Source organism: Electrophorus electricus, chromosome 25 (genome assembly GCF_013358815.1).
Source record: "Electrophorus electricus isolate fEleEle1 chromosome 25, fEleEle1.pri, whole genome shotgun sequence".
NCBI classification, from domain to species: domain Eukaryota; kingdom Metazoa; phylum Chordata; class Actinopteri; order Gymnotiformes; family Gymnotidae; genus Electrophorus; species Electrophorus electricus.
In genome coordinates, this window is record NC_049559.1 from 5,213,280 (window position 1) to 5,231,409 (window position 18,130).

The window sequence follows — 18,130 nt, forward strand, 5'->3', positions numbered from 1 at the left end:
GTGTGTGTGTGTGTGTGTGTGTGTGTGTGTGTGAGAGAGAGAGAGAGCGAGCGACCTCACTCTTTTCGCACAGCAGTGCGAGGAGCAGCGCGCGTCTGAGGATCTTCAGTCTGGAGTTCTCGCTCCCAGTCGCGAGCGGCCAGCATGCCTCGCGGTGCGTTCGCAACACTGTACGTGCACCGAGTTGTTTTCGCTTTGCCCATCGACAGCACAGTTCGCTGAAATGGACGAATCGTCGCTGCTGGATTTACTGGAGTGTTCGGTGTGTCTGGAACGGCTGGACACGACGGCCAAAGTGCTCCCGTGCCAGCACACCTTCTGCCGCCGCTGCCTCGAGAACATCGTCAGCTCTCGCCACGAGCTGCGCTGCCCGGAGTGCCGCATCCTGGTGGACTGCGGGGTCGACGACCTGCCGGCCAACATCCTCCTGGTGAGGCTGCTGGACGGTATCAAGCAGCGGCCGAGGAACGGCGGGAGAGCGTCGCTGGCAGGGATGCCGCTCGGGTGCGCTGCCGGCGTTGCGGCGTCGCCCCCGGGCACGGCCGCACGAGACTCGCCCAACGCCACTCGAAGCTCTCCAGTCAAGGTGCGTTGGAGAAAGTCGCCGGGCAGCCTCGGTGAGCTGCGCCTCCGCTCGGCAGACAGCTGTCCGTCCGCCACGGCGTGTGAGGTTGCAGGTCAGGACTCTTCGCTGTAGGCAGAGCTGCACTCCCAGATTAAGGAGCGGATCCCAGTGGTAGTTTAGCGGACGCAGCCCGTCCGACTGCCCAGGTTTAAAGAGCATGGAGATGTCTAGATTACTCCCAAACCAGCCGTTTCTCCTTCACGCGTGAAGTGCATGTAGACTAAGGGATAACCGGCAGTCCTAGACGTTCGCCCCTCCCTCCCTTCCTTATGGGTTATTTGCGTTGTTCAGGCTAAACTTTAATGGTAAAGTTGGACACGATTTAAGCGAAGGAAGTTTGTTCATGGGCGTCGCGTTTAACGTCTCGGTCCATGCAGCATCGCTTTAAAAGTCGCTCCTGTAGCTTTGCTTTGCCCCAACCCTGGGTTTCCTAATTGGAGGTGGTGGAGAATACACAGGCTGCACCTCAGCTTGGTGTGCATGCAGGGATCGGAACCAGGCTCTGCTGAGGGCCAGCTGACTCTTCTCAGAGTCATTAATCGGGTGTTGATGTGTTTATTTCAGCTCCGGGGCTGTACCAGCCGTAGTCGTATCGAGCTGTGAGGCCAGTGTTCACTTTTACTGTTTAAACATCCGAACAATATTCGCGAACAGTGTAAACTATATTTATTTAAACTCACCGTCGATGGCTTTTTTCATCTTACATTCCACGCTGTTGTGTATACTGTTGTAAATATTCTGAAATTAAATATACCCTGTTGCAATAACCTTCATGGTTCATAGCCGAATCATTGCAGGTATATAAAAAACAACAAAACAACAACAAAGGCCATGTGGGAATGGCGCGTGCGGCGCGTTCATGTGCGCGTCCCTGAGCTGACGTGTAGACTGGCCAGGGCACGCGGGAATGCTGCACGAGGGAACCAGACACTGCTCTGCAGTGTGAGATACCTCGGGCCTTGGGGGACGTTTGTGAGAGTGCCTACCAGACAGTGTGTTGGATTTTACCAGGTGAGGTTGGATAGCCAACGTTTCATTTTTGCTACTCACGCTCCTGAGTAGTGCACGCGTTTACCTGCAGTTTGTGGACGCACTTCTTCTGCACTCTGTTTAGGTTTTAGAGTTTAGGTTTGTAGATCTGGTGACCTCAGCCATCGCCTTTCAGGTAAAGTGTTTTGAAATATTACATTTTTGAAGTCTGTGAGTTGTGGAGTTGAAATAAGATGAAACTGTCCCATCATGTTTTTTTTTTTGGTTGTTGTTGTTCTGGTACTGGTGGTTGGGAATCTGGTGCCTATGAGCTGTGATGTACTGGGGGCCGTCACCTCCCACAACACCTAAGCACTTCCTCAAACCCCCTACTGGTCCAGGTAAGACAGACTCTATAGCGGGTTGGCGGTCTCCCTGCCCCAGGGCAAGTTTAGGATAAAGATGCTACGCATGCATGCACGTGGAGGAAGTGCGAAGTAGCATTCTGAACATAAACATGTCCATGGGGAACTAGCTGAGGGGACAGCTAATCCAGCAGGACTTCTGAAGCCAAAAGTAAAGGCATAGTCTTCACAGTGGACAAGGTCTGATGTGCAGCCAGCCATGCAGATGTCTGCATGTGGCACTTTGAAAAGCATCTCATCACAGTGTTTGATAAAACACTGTCAGACATGCTGAGTCATCTTTGTCATCACTGATCTGAGCTTAGACATTGTGTTTCAAATTACTTTGAGGCAACATAGTGCTAAGTGAACACAGGCCACCCGATTACAGATTCATTCACAGAAAAAGGCCAAAATGTTTGTGCAAGATTCTAGGCAACATAAAGTGAATGAGATCAGGCGCAGAAGTTCTTGTATGTGTATACAAGTTGGTGTTTATCGGATTACTTCCCCTTGACTTTTGCAGACAGTAGTTATTGTGAATATCTTCCCCATCAATTGGCAGCCCAGTTAGATGTGTAGCTACATTAGTCCAGTCTGACAAGAAGAGCTGAGGGAGGATCAGTGTGTGATTGGCCAGGCCTGACATCGAGAGGTGATGAGGGATTGGTGTGTAATTGGCCTGGTCTGACATTGAGAGATGAAGGGGGTTTGGTGGCTGGTTGGCTCCTTCTGACAGCGAGAGCTGAGGGACAATCAATGTGTTATTTGCCAGATTTGACCGTGAGAGATGAAGGAGGATCAGTATGTGATTGACCAGTCTGATGGAGAGAGCTGAGAGAGGATTGGTGTGTGATTGCTTGGGTCTGACATCAAAGGCTGAGGTGTGTGGGTAGCCTTGGCTTAGTCACTGCTGTGGCCTGCAATGACCCTTCTATTCATTACAACTGAAGGTGGAAATACCGACTGAAACACTGATGCACAAATTCAATAGAGCTTGTGGTGGAGATACGGATCGACCTCACAGGCTCTGAGTGGAGTTTTGCCAGAGTGGAACCCTGTGTTTTCCCAACATTACTTAAATTCACTGTTTGTTATTAGTGAGTGCTCCTGGCTTGTGGTTTCCCAGGGAGCATTTAGGTAGTGTTGGGCCAGCCAAACTAGTTACACTGCAAAGACAAATCCAAATTCCTAATTGGTTTACTTAAGTTTACAAGCTAACACCCATAAGTTTACAAACTTACAGATAAACTCTACATCACCCATAATCCCTACACCACTATTTCTCGATGCATGCTTGTTTTGTTAATGTTCATATTTCTTTGCAGAGAAAATCACATAGCACAGGAAAGTGAAATAAATCGATTTCATGTCCACTGTGATTAGGAATGAATATCTCATAGGAACAGCAACAACAAAAAGACTACGTGGGTTGCTTCTGTCCCATCGTCCTACTAACTCCCCCCACTGCTCAGTGTCATATGACCTGGCATGCCCCCTTCGCATTGCTGACAGCTGCTGTAAATTGCCTATGTTCATTGAACATGAAGACATGGGTTGTTTTAATGCATCGCCAAGCTACCAGTGTTAAAGCAGGATAGCTCAGCCAGCATCTAGAGAACTCAACTCGTCTGTATAGTTTAGGATGAAAGCCACTCTCTGTTTTATATGTGATCGCTAGCTGTGGAGAAGGAATGCGTTGATGGCACTTTTGTTATCCACATCTTTATTTTCGGCTCTGCACTCTCTGGGGTTTCACTGTGGACGCAACCCAACATACAGCAGTGGCCCGTCAATGTCTCTGGGATCTCTTCCTCATGTGGCCGATCTGTTACCCAGGCTGTCTCTCTTTGTCTCTCTCTGTGTGTATACACACACACACACAAGCACTCGTTCACAGACACACACAAATACCTGTTGCCCCACCCACCGATATGCCATTGTGTACTACTGTGTGTGCACAGTAAACAAGTGCTCTTCATTCCTTAACCAGCCAGAGTGTTCCTCAGAAACCTGGGCTGCCAGGGCAAGACTGCAAACTGACTGGTACAAGCGAGGTGAATGATTATATGAGTAGAGTCTGGTCTGGAATTAAAGTGAGAGCGAGTGAGTCGGATCTGATTGCCTTTGCACACCCAGGAAATGCAACAGGGAGAAACTGCCCCAGCACAGGAGTGAACAACTATAAAAAAAAAAACCAAGAAATAACAACAACAACTACCGAGGGTAATAACCTGTGACCGAAAGGACATTAATATGCTTTAGCACCAGAGAGGGGAGGCATGGCTTCCTCGTCCTGTGCCCTTGCGCAGTTATGATCAGCACAATTTCAGCTCTGCAGGGCATCGAGTTTTCTTCTTTGGCCTTGGAACAGTTTTTGAATGCTCATTGTAAGTTTTTTTTTCTTTCTTTCCAATTGTGCAGGGCATGAGTGTATCTGTGAGCAGCTCGGCTCAACCCAAGAAGCAGCTGTTGCCTTTGGTTTTGCTGGTTGGCTTTTATTAGAGCTTAGGTTGTAGGTTGGCATTAAAATTTTATACCCACTTTTGTTCCTGCTGAGAGTGTGGAGCGAAGAAGAAATGTGTGAAGAAATGGAGAGAAAGACAGGCGCAAAACAACACCGCATGACAACAGCCAAACATTCCACTGTCGCTATGGGGACGGCAGTAGCCAATGTCATTCCAGTCCAAATTCCTGTAATTCAGACATTAGATTCATGTGACCAAATGCTCAGGATTGGTCGGGGAGCGAGAGCGTATGGCCAGCCACTGTCCCCGGACTCTTGGTGCAGGTGATGAGTGCTTGCATGACTCTGGGTTTTTCTCTCCTCGCGAGTCGTCTGGAGATACAGGCAAGTCGACTTGGCGGCGGGGCTCGGGAAAAGACCACAGCCAGAGCCAAACAACCAGACTTCAGACAGGAAAACAATATTTTACTGTAACCCATGGAGCACGAGCGAGGCTAGAGGTGCACACTTAGACGGTGGCAATGTGGCTGGTACAGGGCGTCATATTAGGGTTCTTTTCTCCCCAAATGCAAAACACTCTTCAAGAATCACCTACACCATGCACAATTTTTAAAAATAAAGATGCTATGAAAATGGCAGTTATACATATCAGAAATTACATTTCTAAAGGATAGCTGACTGACATGCAGGGTACCTCATATTAAAAATAGGGGTGTAATCAGTTAGAAAAAACCTTTTATGTGTAACGATGTTTCAATATGGTTTTTACAGGATTACTGGATCAGCAATTTAGCATCCAGTTCAATATAACTTTGAAACAGGTGAGATGGTGATCCAGGTACTGATACAATGAGATGGTCAGAGCGGAGAGTTCTGAGTGCGTCCTGGACTGGCGCTGTCGTCAACTCTAATCACTACATATTACAGGTCTAACAGTTATTAAATGACGTGAAGCTTTGCAGAGATTATCTTTTCCTCACATAATTCAATTGTGCAGAGCAGCTCAGTGGGAAATGAACATTATACATGAAGCTGAAAGCCCAAGTTTCTATACTGGCTATTCTATTCTCGCTCTCTCGCTCTCTCAGCCTTAACCAAAACCAGTTTAGTCAAGCAATATGTTGAGCAAATGCTGGCTGGAGTGCTTGGCTGGAAGAAATTTGCCCTGATGCAGGAGTGATACGCAGGGGGCACCTGTGTTTTCAGCTTCGGACTCATTTGGGCCAGTTGTCAGTTCTCAGAAACGAGGTGTTAGACTCACAGGACAGATGATTAAAAATGAGCTGATTAAAGATGACAGAGAGTGAATTATAGTGCTGCAAAAAGTCGTAAAGCTCACAGTGTAACCCTGATACACTTTGGATTATTTTTACTTTTTTATTTATGGTTACATGATTAGGAGAATTAGGTGAATCCATTTAGAAGCCAAATGTGCTGCTAATGCCATTATTATACATAAAATAACTAGGTTTTTACTTATTGTAATGGATATATGAAGGAGGCAGCCTATATGAGGGGCATAGGGCTGGGGCAATAGAACGGGTTTGCCTTGCTGTGCAAACCTACAAGGTTCAGTAAGATGACTTCATTATTTATTAAGTGTTGGGATCCCTTCTGGAATGGCCTTGCACATAGCAGCATAATTTAATGAACTAAAAGAAGGACACACCAAAGGCAGTCCTTACTCTCTACTGGCACAGGGCTGCTTGCTGGTAACCAAGGAGGTGGTTGCTCATAGCTGGTCATTCTGTGCTGGTCCCCTTGAGCTGGTTTCTCTGATATATGAAGATAATCACAGGCTGTGCAGTATTGATACATGGAATATGTGAACTGTGTGTAGTGGTAGCTCAGTGCATAAGGTACTTGACTGGTAATCAGAAAGTTGCCAGTTCAAACCCCACCACTGCCAAGTTGCCCCTGAGCAAGGCTCTTAACCAAATGAACCCAAAATTGTACTCAGTTGTGTCACAGTTGTAAGTTGCTTTGGATAAAATTGGTCAGGTAAATGAGTGCTCAGAGTGCATTAAGAGATATGCAGTGCTAAGGAAAAGACTAGGAAGAAGAGACCTGTTTGGATGCATCTGTAGGTCATGAGGTGGGTGCATGTTCTTACAGAGCTGTTCACACCACTGGGTATTAATGGCTTTGTTAATACCTCCATTTTCTTGCATAGTGGATTCTTCTGTGACATTTGCCTCATAATACATTATCTGTTCAAATAAACATGATTATTCATTGCTAAAAGCAAGACATATGAAGGTGAATTAGTAGAATGCATCATCTGGGTGTAATGAGAAATGTGTGTCGTTGTTGAGGGGGGTGGGACTAGTAGGTGGGGGGTAATGTAGGTACGCCATGGTTGGAGCTGCTTCCAGCGGAGGTTAGCGTTTGCTCTTGGAGGGGGTGGAGGTTAACCACTTCTCACGAGACTCCATTGTTGGTATGGAAATGTGAGGTTAGGAGTCACTGAAAAGGTCACAAAATGAGCAAGCAGAAAGCTGAATTATTTATCACCACTGGGACAACATAAAGCTGGAAATAATGGCATGCATGCTTTTAACGCCTTTAGACTTCCCAAGCACAACATTTGGTCTCAATGTTCTGTTTTTGTAGAAATACCTAACTTGTTTCTTTTAAAACTTGCAACATGGCACTGTCTTTCTTAGCATTGATTAGAAACTGTAAGTGTGGTTTGCTTCAAGTCATTCATTCATTAATCCAGTGATTCATTCAATCATTCATTCAGTCATTAATTCTTCTTCTCAACTGCTTAATCCAAATCAGGGTACTGAAGCGTATTCCAGTAGCCCGGGACGCAAGGCGGGAATCAACCCTGGACAGAGCGCCGATCCATCATAGGGCTGATTCGTCATGTCAGGGTCTCAATCTTTGTTCTGCACACTCAGGAGCCTTTACCTTCCTTACTGAGACTGGAGGTTTTTAGCTGTGAGCTGACGGGCACTTCAAGACTACCCTTAGCTGAAGTTACCTTACCAGGGCGTTCTTTCTCTCTCAAACCTTCTCGGTCTGTTATTATTTTCACGAGTGCTTTTGGCATGGACCCATCCCTGGCTCTGAAATGACGTCCCCTATGAGGGAGGGTGCAGTGCACGCCGCCGGCTCTCCTCTCTGCCTTGGAACACTGGGTTTTGTTGGAGTACTTTCTGTTTACACTGAGGGAAAAAAAGAAAAAGTGTGGGCTTCCTTCCCATGGAAAAAGCGATAGGACCTCAGACTGTCAGAGAGTCTAATGGCTTTTGCATATTCCGTACACTGCATTTGGAGTTGGTCAGCTGGTTGGAGGATTAGGCCCTCAGGGTCAAACAGGGTCCTGCACACTCGCGTCCAGTCAGGTTGCTGCCAGGAGAAAAGAAAGGAAACAGTAGCATGGCTGGACATGCACAGAGAATACGCTGGATATTAGAAAAGTCTGAGGGTCCTGCTATTGTGGCTTTATTTTTTCAGATTTTAAAATAACTGGCATTTTGACTGACATTTAAAACAGTTGTACAGCATTTTGTCTATTGTGATTTACACCACACACACACACACACACACACACACACACACGGCAGTTGTGTTCCCTGTCAGCTTGTCTAATGAGCAAACCCATTTTTGTTAGATTTCTCTTACAACCCATAAAATGGAGAAAACACAGAGCTGGTCTCTTTCTTTTCTGTCAGTATTTATCAGACTGATTGACGGTTCTCTTCCCTGATTGGGTCATTAGGTTGCTATGGCGCTCTGATGACATGGCAAAAAGCTCTGAAAATTTCTTGATAACACCTGACAAGTTTACTTAATTGCATCAGGGCTCATGGCCAACATGTTTGCACCCTGCGGTAGAAGACATTATCATCAGCTGTCAGCGTTTCTTTGGCAGGGGAAGGTGTCCTGGTTGGAAGTGTACCATGACTTTAGGGATATGCCTTATTTGAAACACGTAGCACATCGCAGCAGATTAAAGGTCAGAGTTTCTCAGAGAGGAGATGTTTGGCTTGGTGTTGGCCACCAGACCCTGGAGGCTCTGGGCTTCATCTCCAGTCACGGGATGACTCTCTTCCTCCTGCCCATTATCTCTGCTCAGAGTCCACGTGAATCATTTCCTGTGGCCACATAAGATCTGACTTTGCTCTTTGACTGTTTAGTCTAGTGGAAGAGAGAGAGAGAGAACCTGATGAGGGTCAGGATCTTAGCCAAGAAATACACACAGTATGACATGACAGACACACACACACACACACACACCTCTGTGGCTGGCACTAAACCAGGGTGCCCCATTTTTTAAGAGTTCATTTAGCCTTTGGATGAATGAAGACGCAGTTTCATTTATTTTTTGCTGTTATTTCATGAGCAATTTATAAGATCCTTTCCGAATGAGGGAGATCATTGCTGTGAGCACGCCAGCTATTGACTGGAGTGTGGCTCTCTGTCACAGATGCCTTTTGAGTGCAAAACAGATTTTCTCTGGAACCATTTTTCTGGTCAGTTTTGCATCTAGGTTTCCATGGTGAGATTTAAACAGCTGGATGTGAAACTTGAATGGAGGCTTCTGGTTTGTGTTTAACCCTGTCACACATCTGAATGAGGAGTGTTGTGGGGAGCGTCTCAGAGCGGAGTGTTTCCGTCCCGTGTCCAGTAGGTGGTATTCTGTCTGTTGTCCTTCCTGTTGCCTGTTCTTGGCTGGCGCTGGAACAGTCTCAGCCTTGTCAGAACTCACCTCAGTGGCTTTTCCTGATAATAAAGTCCAGTCTGTTCTCTTTGGATTTCAGCTCCTCAATCACCCTGCCCAGGCAGCCGGAGTCTGAGGAACTACACTAAAACGGAACCCTTCGAATTTACAGGGTGTCTGACAGTAACGTGAATAACATTTAGCGTCATATGCGAGGTCCCTTAAATTTAAAAAGGCTGAAAAAATGTCCATCTCTCGATGTGTTGAAAGTGTAGGCTACTTATGCTGTTCTGTTTCCCAACAGAAGCCTAGCAGTTTGGCCGTCCACCTAAAACGGGCTCTTCACCTAAACTGTAGACCGAAACTTCATGAAGGAAAATAAATCGTACTCCATGCTAGCAGGTATGGCTGCAGGCACCATGGAAACGAGAAGTGAGGGTTTGTGTTGGTGCGTGAGCTGGGAAAATGCCTTTTCTCGTCTCCTGTTGCCAGGGCAACATTTGAGTTACAGCTTTTTCAGATATTGTGATAACCATGATGTGGGCCATCATGTGACTAACAGCTAGCCAATAATGCGTGACTCATAGGTCCAGCTGGGCATTACTTGTGTTATTTTGTTGATAGAAATCCCAGCTGAGTGAAAACGCTTTTGAAGATTTCAGTGAGAGATTATTAAAAGGACTTTTTCACCCCCTGCCACCACGTGGGCCACAAAGATGATGACCCAGACATTTGTGCAGTCTGCTCTGGTGGTACCAGTCTGCAGAAGGTTATCCTGTCACTGGCATGCTCACATGTGAGGATTCACACACTCTGCAGCATGTACGTGTGTGGGAATGTTTGGCGGGGCATAACAGACCCGCACGTGCCCTGCTGTGTCTTGTGGACGAGCAAAAATGTATAATTGCGTTCGACAGCGGCGCGGGTCTGCGTTCATCTTCTGAGAGAGGGCAGGGAACAGGAATGACTTGCTGCCTGTTTACATTTGAATGTCTGCGGAGGCTGATCTGCCGCCTGGCCTTATGGGGCGTGTGGCCACGGCCACACAGAGGGACAGGGAGGGGCGATCGATTCTTCTGCGCTCGATGTTTTTTCCTGGCTCGGATGCTCGAGAGGTGCTGATGACGGGGAGCGCTGCCACACCACAGCGACGCTCATGCCAAGATCCTAGAAGGCTGGAAACCAGATGATGACCTGGAAGTGATTACACATATCTACTTTGTATAGGGACTAGTCGGGGGTAAAGCTGCGCAACATAGCACTTGATGATATTTACTGTAATATTGGTGTTGTACTGCTGATATTGGAGAAGGCTGCAATATAGAAATGAGCTGTCTAACAGCTCAGAATGTCCTAACGTGTGCCGTGAGATTGTGGCATATACGGACCTCTCAGGTGAGTGTTCTGTTGGTGATTTGAGGAATTACTACATTTACAAGAACCAATTTAAAATTAAAAAAAGAATTTTGGCCAAAATAAAGAATGCCAGTCTCAAAACACGTCGCATCATGTTTAACACTGCATTTACAATCTAATGCTGCCTATAATGTGCATCCCTCCTCAGTCTTGTGACCTTACATAGTGTCTGTTTTTAGGAGCTCCAACAGAGGAGTATGTCTCTGACATTTGTATGGCCACCGTGTGTGTGTGTGTGTGTGTGTGTGTGTGTGTGAGAGAGAGAGAGAGGAGAGAGGGAGACATCTTCATTTCACATTTGAAGGTGTTTAGAGGTCGTGGGTGCTGGTCTTGGTCTAGAATGCCGTGCTGAGTGATTTAGCTCGTATTCAGCTGGGCAACCAGTGGAACGCCCAGGACAGGCGTGCTGTGGTCATGCCTCATATACCTGCCTTGCCTCTAAAACACGACGGAGTGCCTCGCTAAGCCTTGGCCCATTTCCTTTTCTGTACCCCGGAAGACTAACTGACTCCCAGCGCAGTCATCGACTCATTCTCCAAGTCATCCGGGATGCTGTGGGCTGTTCCACAGTGAGATGGGCTATGAGGTCCATCAGCTTCTCTGCACACTGTGCTCATTTCAGGTACTTACATGCTTCAGTGAGAGAGGACTGAAGCTACAGCTGTCGAGAGAGTTGGCAGAAGTTGGCATTCACAATTTACCTCTGGCCTCGTATGAGGGAGTGGTGTTTTTCATGCACTATTTTCTGTTCAAACACCTTCCTGTACAAATTGGTTAGTTTCCATTCTTATCTGGTGCTGCTAGTTTGAAAAGAGCAGGGAGACATTCAAATGCACTGCTGAGGTGTCAGAAGGATGGAGCTCTCATACAGTATGTGGCGTGTGGCGTGGTTATGCATTGTTTTGTTCAGCGAACTGCTTAAATGGGTCGACGCTTCCCTGTTATCCATCTTCGTGTTCGTTTGGATAATAAAGCACTTCAGCCCACATCTTTTTATGCTGAAAGGGCCATTTCCACTCTGTCACGGATTAACCATGGAATGCTTTTTCACACGTCACAGTGCACCTGACGTTCCCACAGTCTGTGGCATTCGGAGCAACCTGTTTCTGCCAAGCGAAAGAGTCGCAAAGCAGAATTTCATGGTGGATCTTTCCTACATGACCACTTGTTACATCCATTCTTTGACTAATACTTGATAGGAGCAGCTGAAGACAGGTGAGTCCAGCGAGAGTCAGGACTGATGAAGACAGGTGAGTCCAGACAGTGTCAGGACCTTATTTTAAATGTATTTTATTATATACTTCATTTTAACTTGAGGTTCAAAAATGACCAATGAATAAACAATTTTGGTTATCTTTTTTAAACTTTAGTAGTTCAGTTACTATTTGTTTTATGACAATTTTACTCTGGCAGTTTTACACTCTTTTCACTCATCAGTTTCAAGCTCCTTTGAGATGGTTTTTGTTCATGATTGATTATTGTAAAATCGGAATGTGTAAGGTGACCTGTCCTGGTCATGTGACACGGATCCCAGCAGTGCTTGGAGTGCTCTCCTGCCCTCGCTGTGGGCAGTTGGCATGGCTGAGCTTGTGGCGGGCCCAGCAGCTGGTGAAGTTGACTGCCTCTCTGCTTTCTCTTCTGCTGAGGCTCGTTGTGGCTGTGGAGTGGATCCTGCCGCTCGCCCGCCGGCTCCGATACCCCCAACTGAGATGCATTCTCTTCCCGGTTCCCTGAGCACTTGTGGTGTGTTTCCCATGTTATTGGGGTTTCTGTGTCGCGCAGCTAGAGAGAGAGGCCCTGACGTGCCCTGACGTGCGCCCTCTGTAGCAGCCCGGGCAGGAGCCTGCCCCGCCCCTCAGAACTGGCTTCTTCATGCTTTGTCCGTGAAAAGAGTAGTTTGTTTAAATCTGCAATTGCAACCTGTTCTCAATTGTTAATAGTGCTTGTGAGTTCAAACACTCCTCCCACTGAGACAAAGGCCATTCTTGACTATATAGAGGTTTGGATTCTACCCTTTCTGTTTAGAGGCAGGAATAAGTTGGGTCTTGTAGAAGATTATAGGCACAAATGCAAATGAAAGGCTGTGTGTGGTCATTTCTGCTTGTGACAATGCCCCTAAAAGGACTAAGTGGCCTGGAATTATAGGTTACTTTGGGTTCTCACATGACATGACTGGCAGTAGTAGCAATGTTGGTGTAACCCAAGCCCAGTAATTAGTACTGAGTGTGTGAACACTTTGCCCACCACTGCACTGTCTGTCTCTCTGACACACACCCACACACACCCACACACACCCACACACACACACACACACACACACACACACACACACACACACACACACAGGAAGGTCTGCAGGACTTCTGCACTGCTGCTAAATCAAGCCCATATTGCCATTTGGCAGTATTACTGTTTTTAAACTTTTGAATGACTATTTGAAGTGAAGCAGGGGTTGCCATTGGCTGCTGTTGTCATGACAACCTGTTGTCAGTGTGTTAGTGGTGTAACAGCACAACAGGGATCAGGGATCAGGGAGCCAACACCGGCCAAACGAGCCCTCAGCTGTTCTGCATACGTGATATCATTCTGCAGCTGTTCTGGGTGATGTCATTGTACAGCCGTGCTGGAGAATGACACGAACTTGTCCTCGGTTGCTGTCTGGCCACCGACAGCTCCCCAAGCATACCTGTGTAGGAGCCCTCACCATGGTTACTCTGGGTAATGAGGTGAACAATTCAACTCAGACTGGGTTGGTCTTTTGGTCTTTTTTTGGGGGGCACTGTCAGCTGTTTCACAATGGAATTAATAGCTCCTGAAACATGTCCTCTGAAACAGGATCCAACACAATTCCTCTTTTCCCATGCATTCATCACACTTGATTGGTCCCAAGCCCTTAATCTGTGCATTTGTCTTAGTTTGGCTGTGTGGCCACCTGCTGATTAATGAGGACTGAACTGGAGTTTGTGGGACTGGCCAGCTCACGCCCCACATTACTGCCAAGCTCTGCAGCTCATAAACCAGCAGCCTCGGAGAGAACAGCAACTCTGTCTCCTCACCTGCTTCCTGTGAACCGCCCTGTGATATCTGAAGCCCCATTCACCACTTTCTCGCTTTCCTCGTCGGCTAGAAGGAGAGAACCAGTTCCATCATGCCTGCGGAGCCAGCTTTGTTCTGCCCTGTTCTGGGGGAGACACCCACTGCCTGCTCCGTACCCCTGCCCTCGTACGCCTTCCTCTCACGCTCTTCTGTCTCATGGCATCATGAAAATTGTTGTGATTTGCAACAAATGGTAAAATAACACGGTAGTGTTTCCTCATTTGGAATGACAGTGATGACACGAGAGGTTGCCTGGCAACAGCTGCAAGCGCTTCGACTGGTGCGTGGAACTTATCCGGAGAATCCCGTGAGCTCTCTTCAGCTCCTCCTCCTCTGAAGATCGTCCAACAGCCGACATCTGCTACGTCTCAAGTGTGCTCTTGGCAAGTCACAGAAACACCAGGAACTCGCCCTATAGTACATCTGAGCGTATGAGCTGCCCCCCCCCCCTGAATTTTGACTCTCACAGTTCAGGAAATGGACATTGCACTGGAGTTACAGGTTTATAGTTGTGCTTATAGTTGTTCTTCTTCTTGTTGTCCCTGTGTGCACAGCCATGCTGATTCCTGAGTAGAGTAGCTCTTTTCCTGGGTTTATAGGGGAGATATAAAGTCAAGCTACCAGTTTGACTAGTGTAACTATGTGTAGGAACTAGCGGTTAGAACATTATAGACTGTCAAGTTTCTTAAGTTAGGAACAGCTCCTTCACATGCTGGACAAAGACTGGGAATTGTGCACGCAAGAGGTCTCTCTGTCTCCTCCTCTACGTGCCAGCAAGTTGCTGTAGTGCTAAATCTCTCCACTTGGCCTTTATCTGCGCGCCTGGGTAGAGGACACAGTGAAAGCTGCAGATCCTCCAGTGGCCAATAGCCCGGAGCCGCCAGTAGCCACCATGCGCACAGACGGCAGGGCAAGCTGGATCGCCGTTGTCCGGAGGGACACAGTGGAATGGGAGCCAGAAGCAAGGAATATCTCTGTTCCCTGCTCCGCCCTGCTCCGCCCCAATACATCTGAACTGTGACAGCGCATGGTCCTCCTTCAGCTCCTCCGCTTGTGTGGTCTGAGGGCTAAATAATGTGATTTTCTACAGCCCCTCAATATTTGTCAGGCGCATGATTCGCACAGAGAGGACAGTGTTCAGCACCACACCTGTACCAGTTCCCCATTAGAGCAGCTCAGACCACAGTGATGATGAAAGGGGTTGACTGTGGGATTGTTCCGTTCCCCCTGATCCGTGGGTTTAATCCAGCACGCCCCCTCAAAGCTCCCTGAAACACAAACACTGCGGTCAGTGTGTCAGCTCCAGAGCACTGGCAGCCAAAAAGCGACAACGATGTTTAGAATCCAGTAGGCGTAGACCTGGTCCCGCCCAGTGGGATTCACCGCCAGGCTCCTCCTGCAGCGGCGTGAGACTCGTATAAATAATGTCTGCAAATTGTAATCAAGCAGCATTCATTGGTTCTGTACACACCCTGCCAAGATGTGGTCAGCCACGTCTGAAAGCCTCCATCTGTTTAAATGCAAGGTTTCCTCGGGTTTGCCATGATTCCTTTATGGAACCCAGCGATTATGGTTCTTTTGGTTTCGGAGGGGAACGATGACACCTCGATTGTTGTAAGAGCAGGCATGGCTCCAGATGTGAGCCCGGGTCCAGCCACTCACACTGTGGCGCTGCTCCTCTCATTCTTCTCCTCTCCTTATTTAGAAGGTCAGACCCAGTCTGTTTGGCTGCTGTCTATGGTGGAAATTTGAGACGCTCCACTTTCGGGGGGGGGGGGGGGGGGGGGGGGGCTGGTGCATAATAGAGGTAGAAAATTGAAAAGGCCTCGACTCCAAATGCTGTTGCTGAACAATAGCATGATGCTTATATTTTTTTATTGCGTTTAGCAGTTTACCCAGAATTCCACAGTAAACATCTGGAGCACTTTCCTTTCTTTTACATTTCAGCTGCAGGGGTTCTGCCGCATGCCTTTAACTTAAGAGGCAAAACTTGGGCGCGTCAGGGAGGCAGCACCCCGCAGCTGTGTGAAGCACATGTTACAGTCCTCACATTCCCACACTCCGGATCGAGAAAATAAACACACAGTGACAAACCCATTTAATGGGTCTGTTATTGTTTTTTGCCTGTAAGCAGTGAAATAAGAAAAAAAAAATGACTCGAGGCTCACAGTGGGATTAAAAGTTTCTAATTGGAGACTGAGACATTTAAAGTGTGTGAGGAAGATCCAGTGGGAGTAAGCCATAAACCAAGCACAAACAACAACGCCCGCTGAAATGCTTGACTGTGACTCCAGAGTACAGGACGAAACGAACGCATCAAATAGTCTGTTAGCCTTCTGTTAGTCGCACTAGCAGCTGAAACGTGTATGTGGAAGTCAATAGAGAGCAGCTGCATTTGCTTTTCAGGCATTTATTCAGGTTGTTTAGGAGTTTACTCTAAGGGCCAGGCCTGGATTGACTCCTGGACCCCTTCAGGGTCTCCTCACTCTAAACAGAGCCATGGGCACAGCCGTGGCCTAGTGGCTTACTGAAGATGCATTACTCCTGTAAACTGCAGACGAATGCAACATCTTCCGATCCATTTCTTAGAAGATGGATTTGAAACCTCGGACTCTTGGCTCTGCTTTCCAGCTCTCAGGCAGGGCAGATGATTGATTCGGAGGGCACAGTTGGGTAGATAATTAACAAATAGAGGTATTATTTGCGCAGAAGGCATTTAGGGCCATTAGGAAGCAGGGCGTTGGGACTCTGTGAGGATGTGTGAGACTCCAGAGGCATGCTGGGAGTACCCGAGAGGACAGAGTGGGAGGGAGACAGGAACCTGTGCTGTGCTGTCTTTCTTTAATCTGCCCTCCTCTGCCTGACATCCTGTCTGCCTAGCGCTCCACCTGCAGGGAGGCGGAGCTACAGGAGACCATGCCCTGCTCCATCTGTTCCGTCTGGCTCATCGCTGCAGACACAACCGGCCGACACCCGAACCCCCCCCCTCTCCCTAAAGAAGCCATCTGGACGGGGGACCCGGGGGTAACCCCTCAGCCCAGCGGGGTCTCCATCCGTCTCGCTCTTCCGGAGCCCAGCAGGACCCGATCGTGCGTTCGAGCGGCATCGTCCTCCAGATGGCTTCCACGTTGGCATGAGTCAAGAACTCCCTGTTTAATTCTGCAGAGGAAATGAACAGAGAAAAGGCATCAGTCTTCTGGATGGACCCCAGTTAGTCATGTCGGCGCTGAACGAATGCGGCCCCGAGTCTTCACGGTGAGGGCAGACGTGGAAACGGGGAATCATTCCAACGCTGTCTTTGATTTGATGTATTGGGGCTGATATTTGAAATACAGCGTATTTGAAATACGTTTACAACTTTCTAATTTTGCGCTTCGCTGCAGGAGCTCTGAGTACAACGATGTAAATTGTCCGGTGGGAGTCATTTTAGGAGGCAGTGAAATATACACATGCCCAGTACAAATATCTTATTCCATGGGAATTTAGTCCCTTTACAGAACCTTCGAGAGGAGGAAATATTTGATTTGCTGTAATAAGCAATGGGGGAGAAGTCACTGGAAGCAGCTGCAGCTCTGGTGAGCTCGGTGTGCCCCTCTGCCCAGCTGGGTGTGGTCAGTGAGATCTCAGAGCCCATACCCAGGCCTGCATGGCCTGCATGGCCTATAATTTGCTGTGGGCGGCACGTGATTGGTGGACTGGTTGCTTTGTGTTGCTGCGGACACGGGTGTCTATGCTGGTCCTTGGCAGGCGCAGGCTGTCAGCACGTTTGTTAAAATCGACGTGAGTGTCGGGTTACGATCGCAGACATTCTCCTGTACATGGATCCGTTGAGGAGAGGAGGACCGCACCAACAGCTGGGCACTCCTATGCTGGACACTATGATATGACAGACCGACGGAGAGAGAGACGGAGAGAGAGACGGGGAGAGAGAGAGAGAGAGAGAGAGAGAGAGAGAGAGAGAGAGAGAGAGAGAGAGAGAGAGAGAGACACAGACAGACAGACAGACAGACAGACAGGGAGTGGGTTAAGCATTGCTGGCAGGGCCATTGTGCCTGGCTGGGCTTATTAAACAGTGTAGTGATTTTAATTCAGCGAGCCGGTGCCATCGCGTATGCCGTTGCTTGTGGAGGCACATGACTGTGGAAGGCAATGACCGTATCGGTCGGAGACTGTAGATGAAAGAGGGTGTGGAGGGTGGAGACTGTGGATGGAGGGCCTGGCGCTGTTTAACCCCTCGACTCCCGTTTCAATGAATTCAAGGCCCCGTAGCCCTCATTTGTCATCATTCATCTCAACGGATGGCTACTTTGACCGACACAAACACACACACAGACTTTTATCTTTGTAGATCCGTTTTGTCTAATGTGGTTCATGCTGTCATGCATTCTGCATTGCACCATGTATGAATACATGTGGTTTCCTGAGATAAACTCAGTAAATAACTGTGTTGTCTTACGTTGGATATGTCCAAATGAAATATG

At 47.8% G+C, this 18,130-nt stretch overlaps 1 protein-coding gene across 1 annotated transcript in view; it reads left to right on the forward strand.

Moving 5' to 3' along the window:
* The window catches only part of LOC113586729 (E3 ubiquitin-protein ligase SH3RF3-like), a 130,137-nt gene continuing 112,007 nt past the window's right edge, over nucleotides 1-18,130 (forward strand). The window contains exon 1 of the mRNA XM_035522997.1: nucleotides 1-586. Coding sequence (XP_035378890.1) covers nucleotides 224-586 — 363 coding nt within the window. The 5' untranslated portion in view covers nucleotides 1-223. The remainder of the gene's footprint in view (nucleotides 587-18,130) is intronic.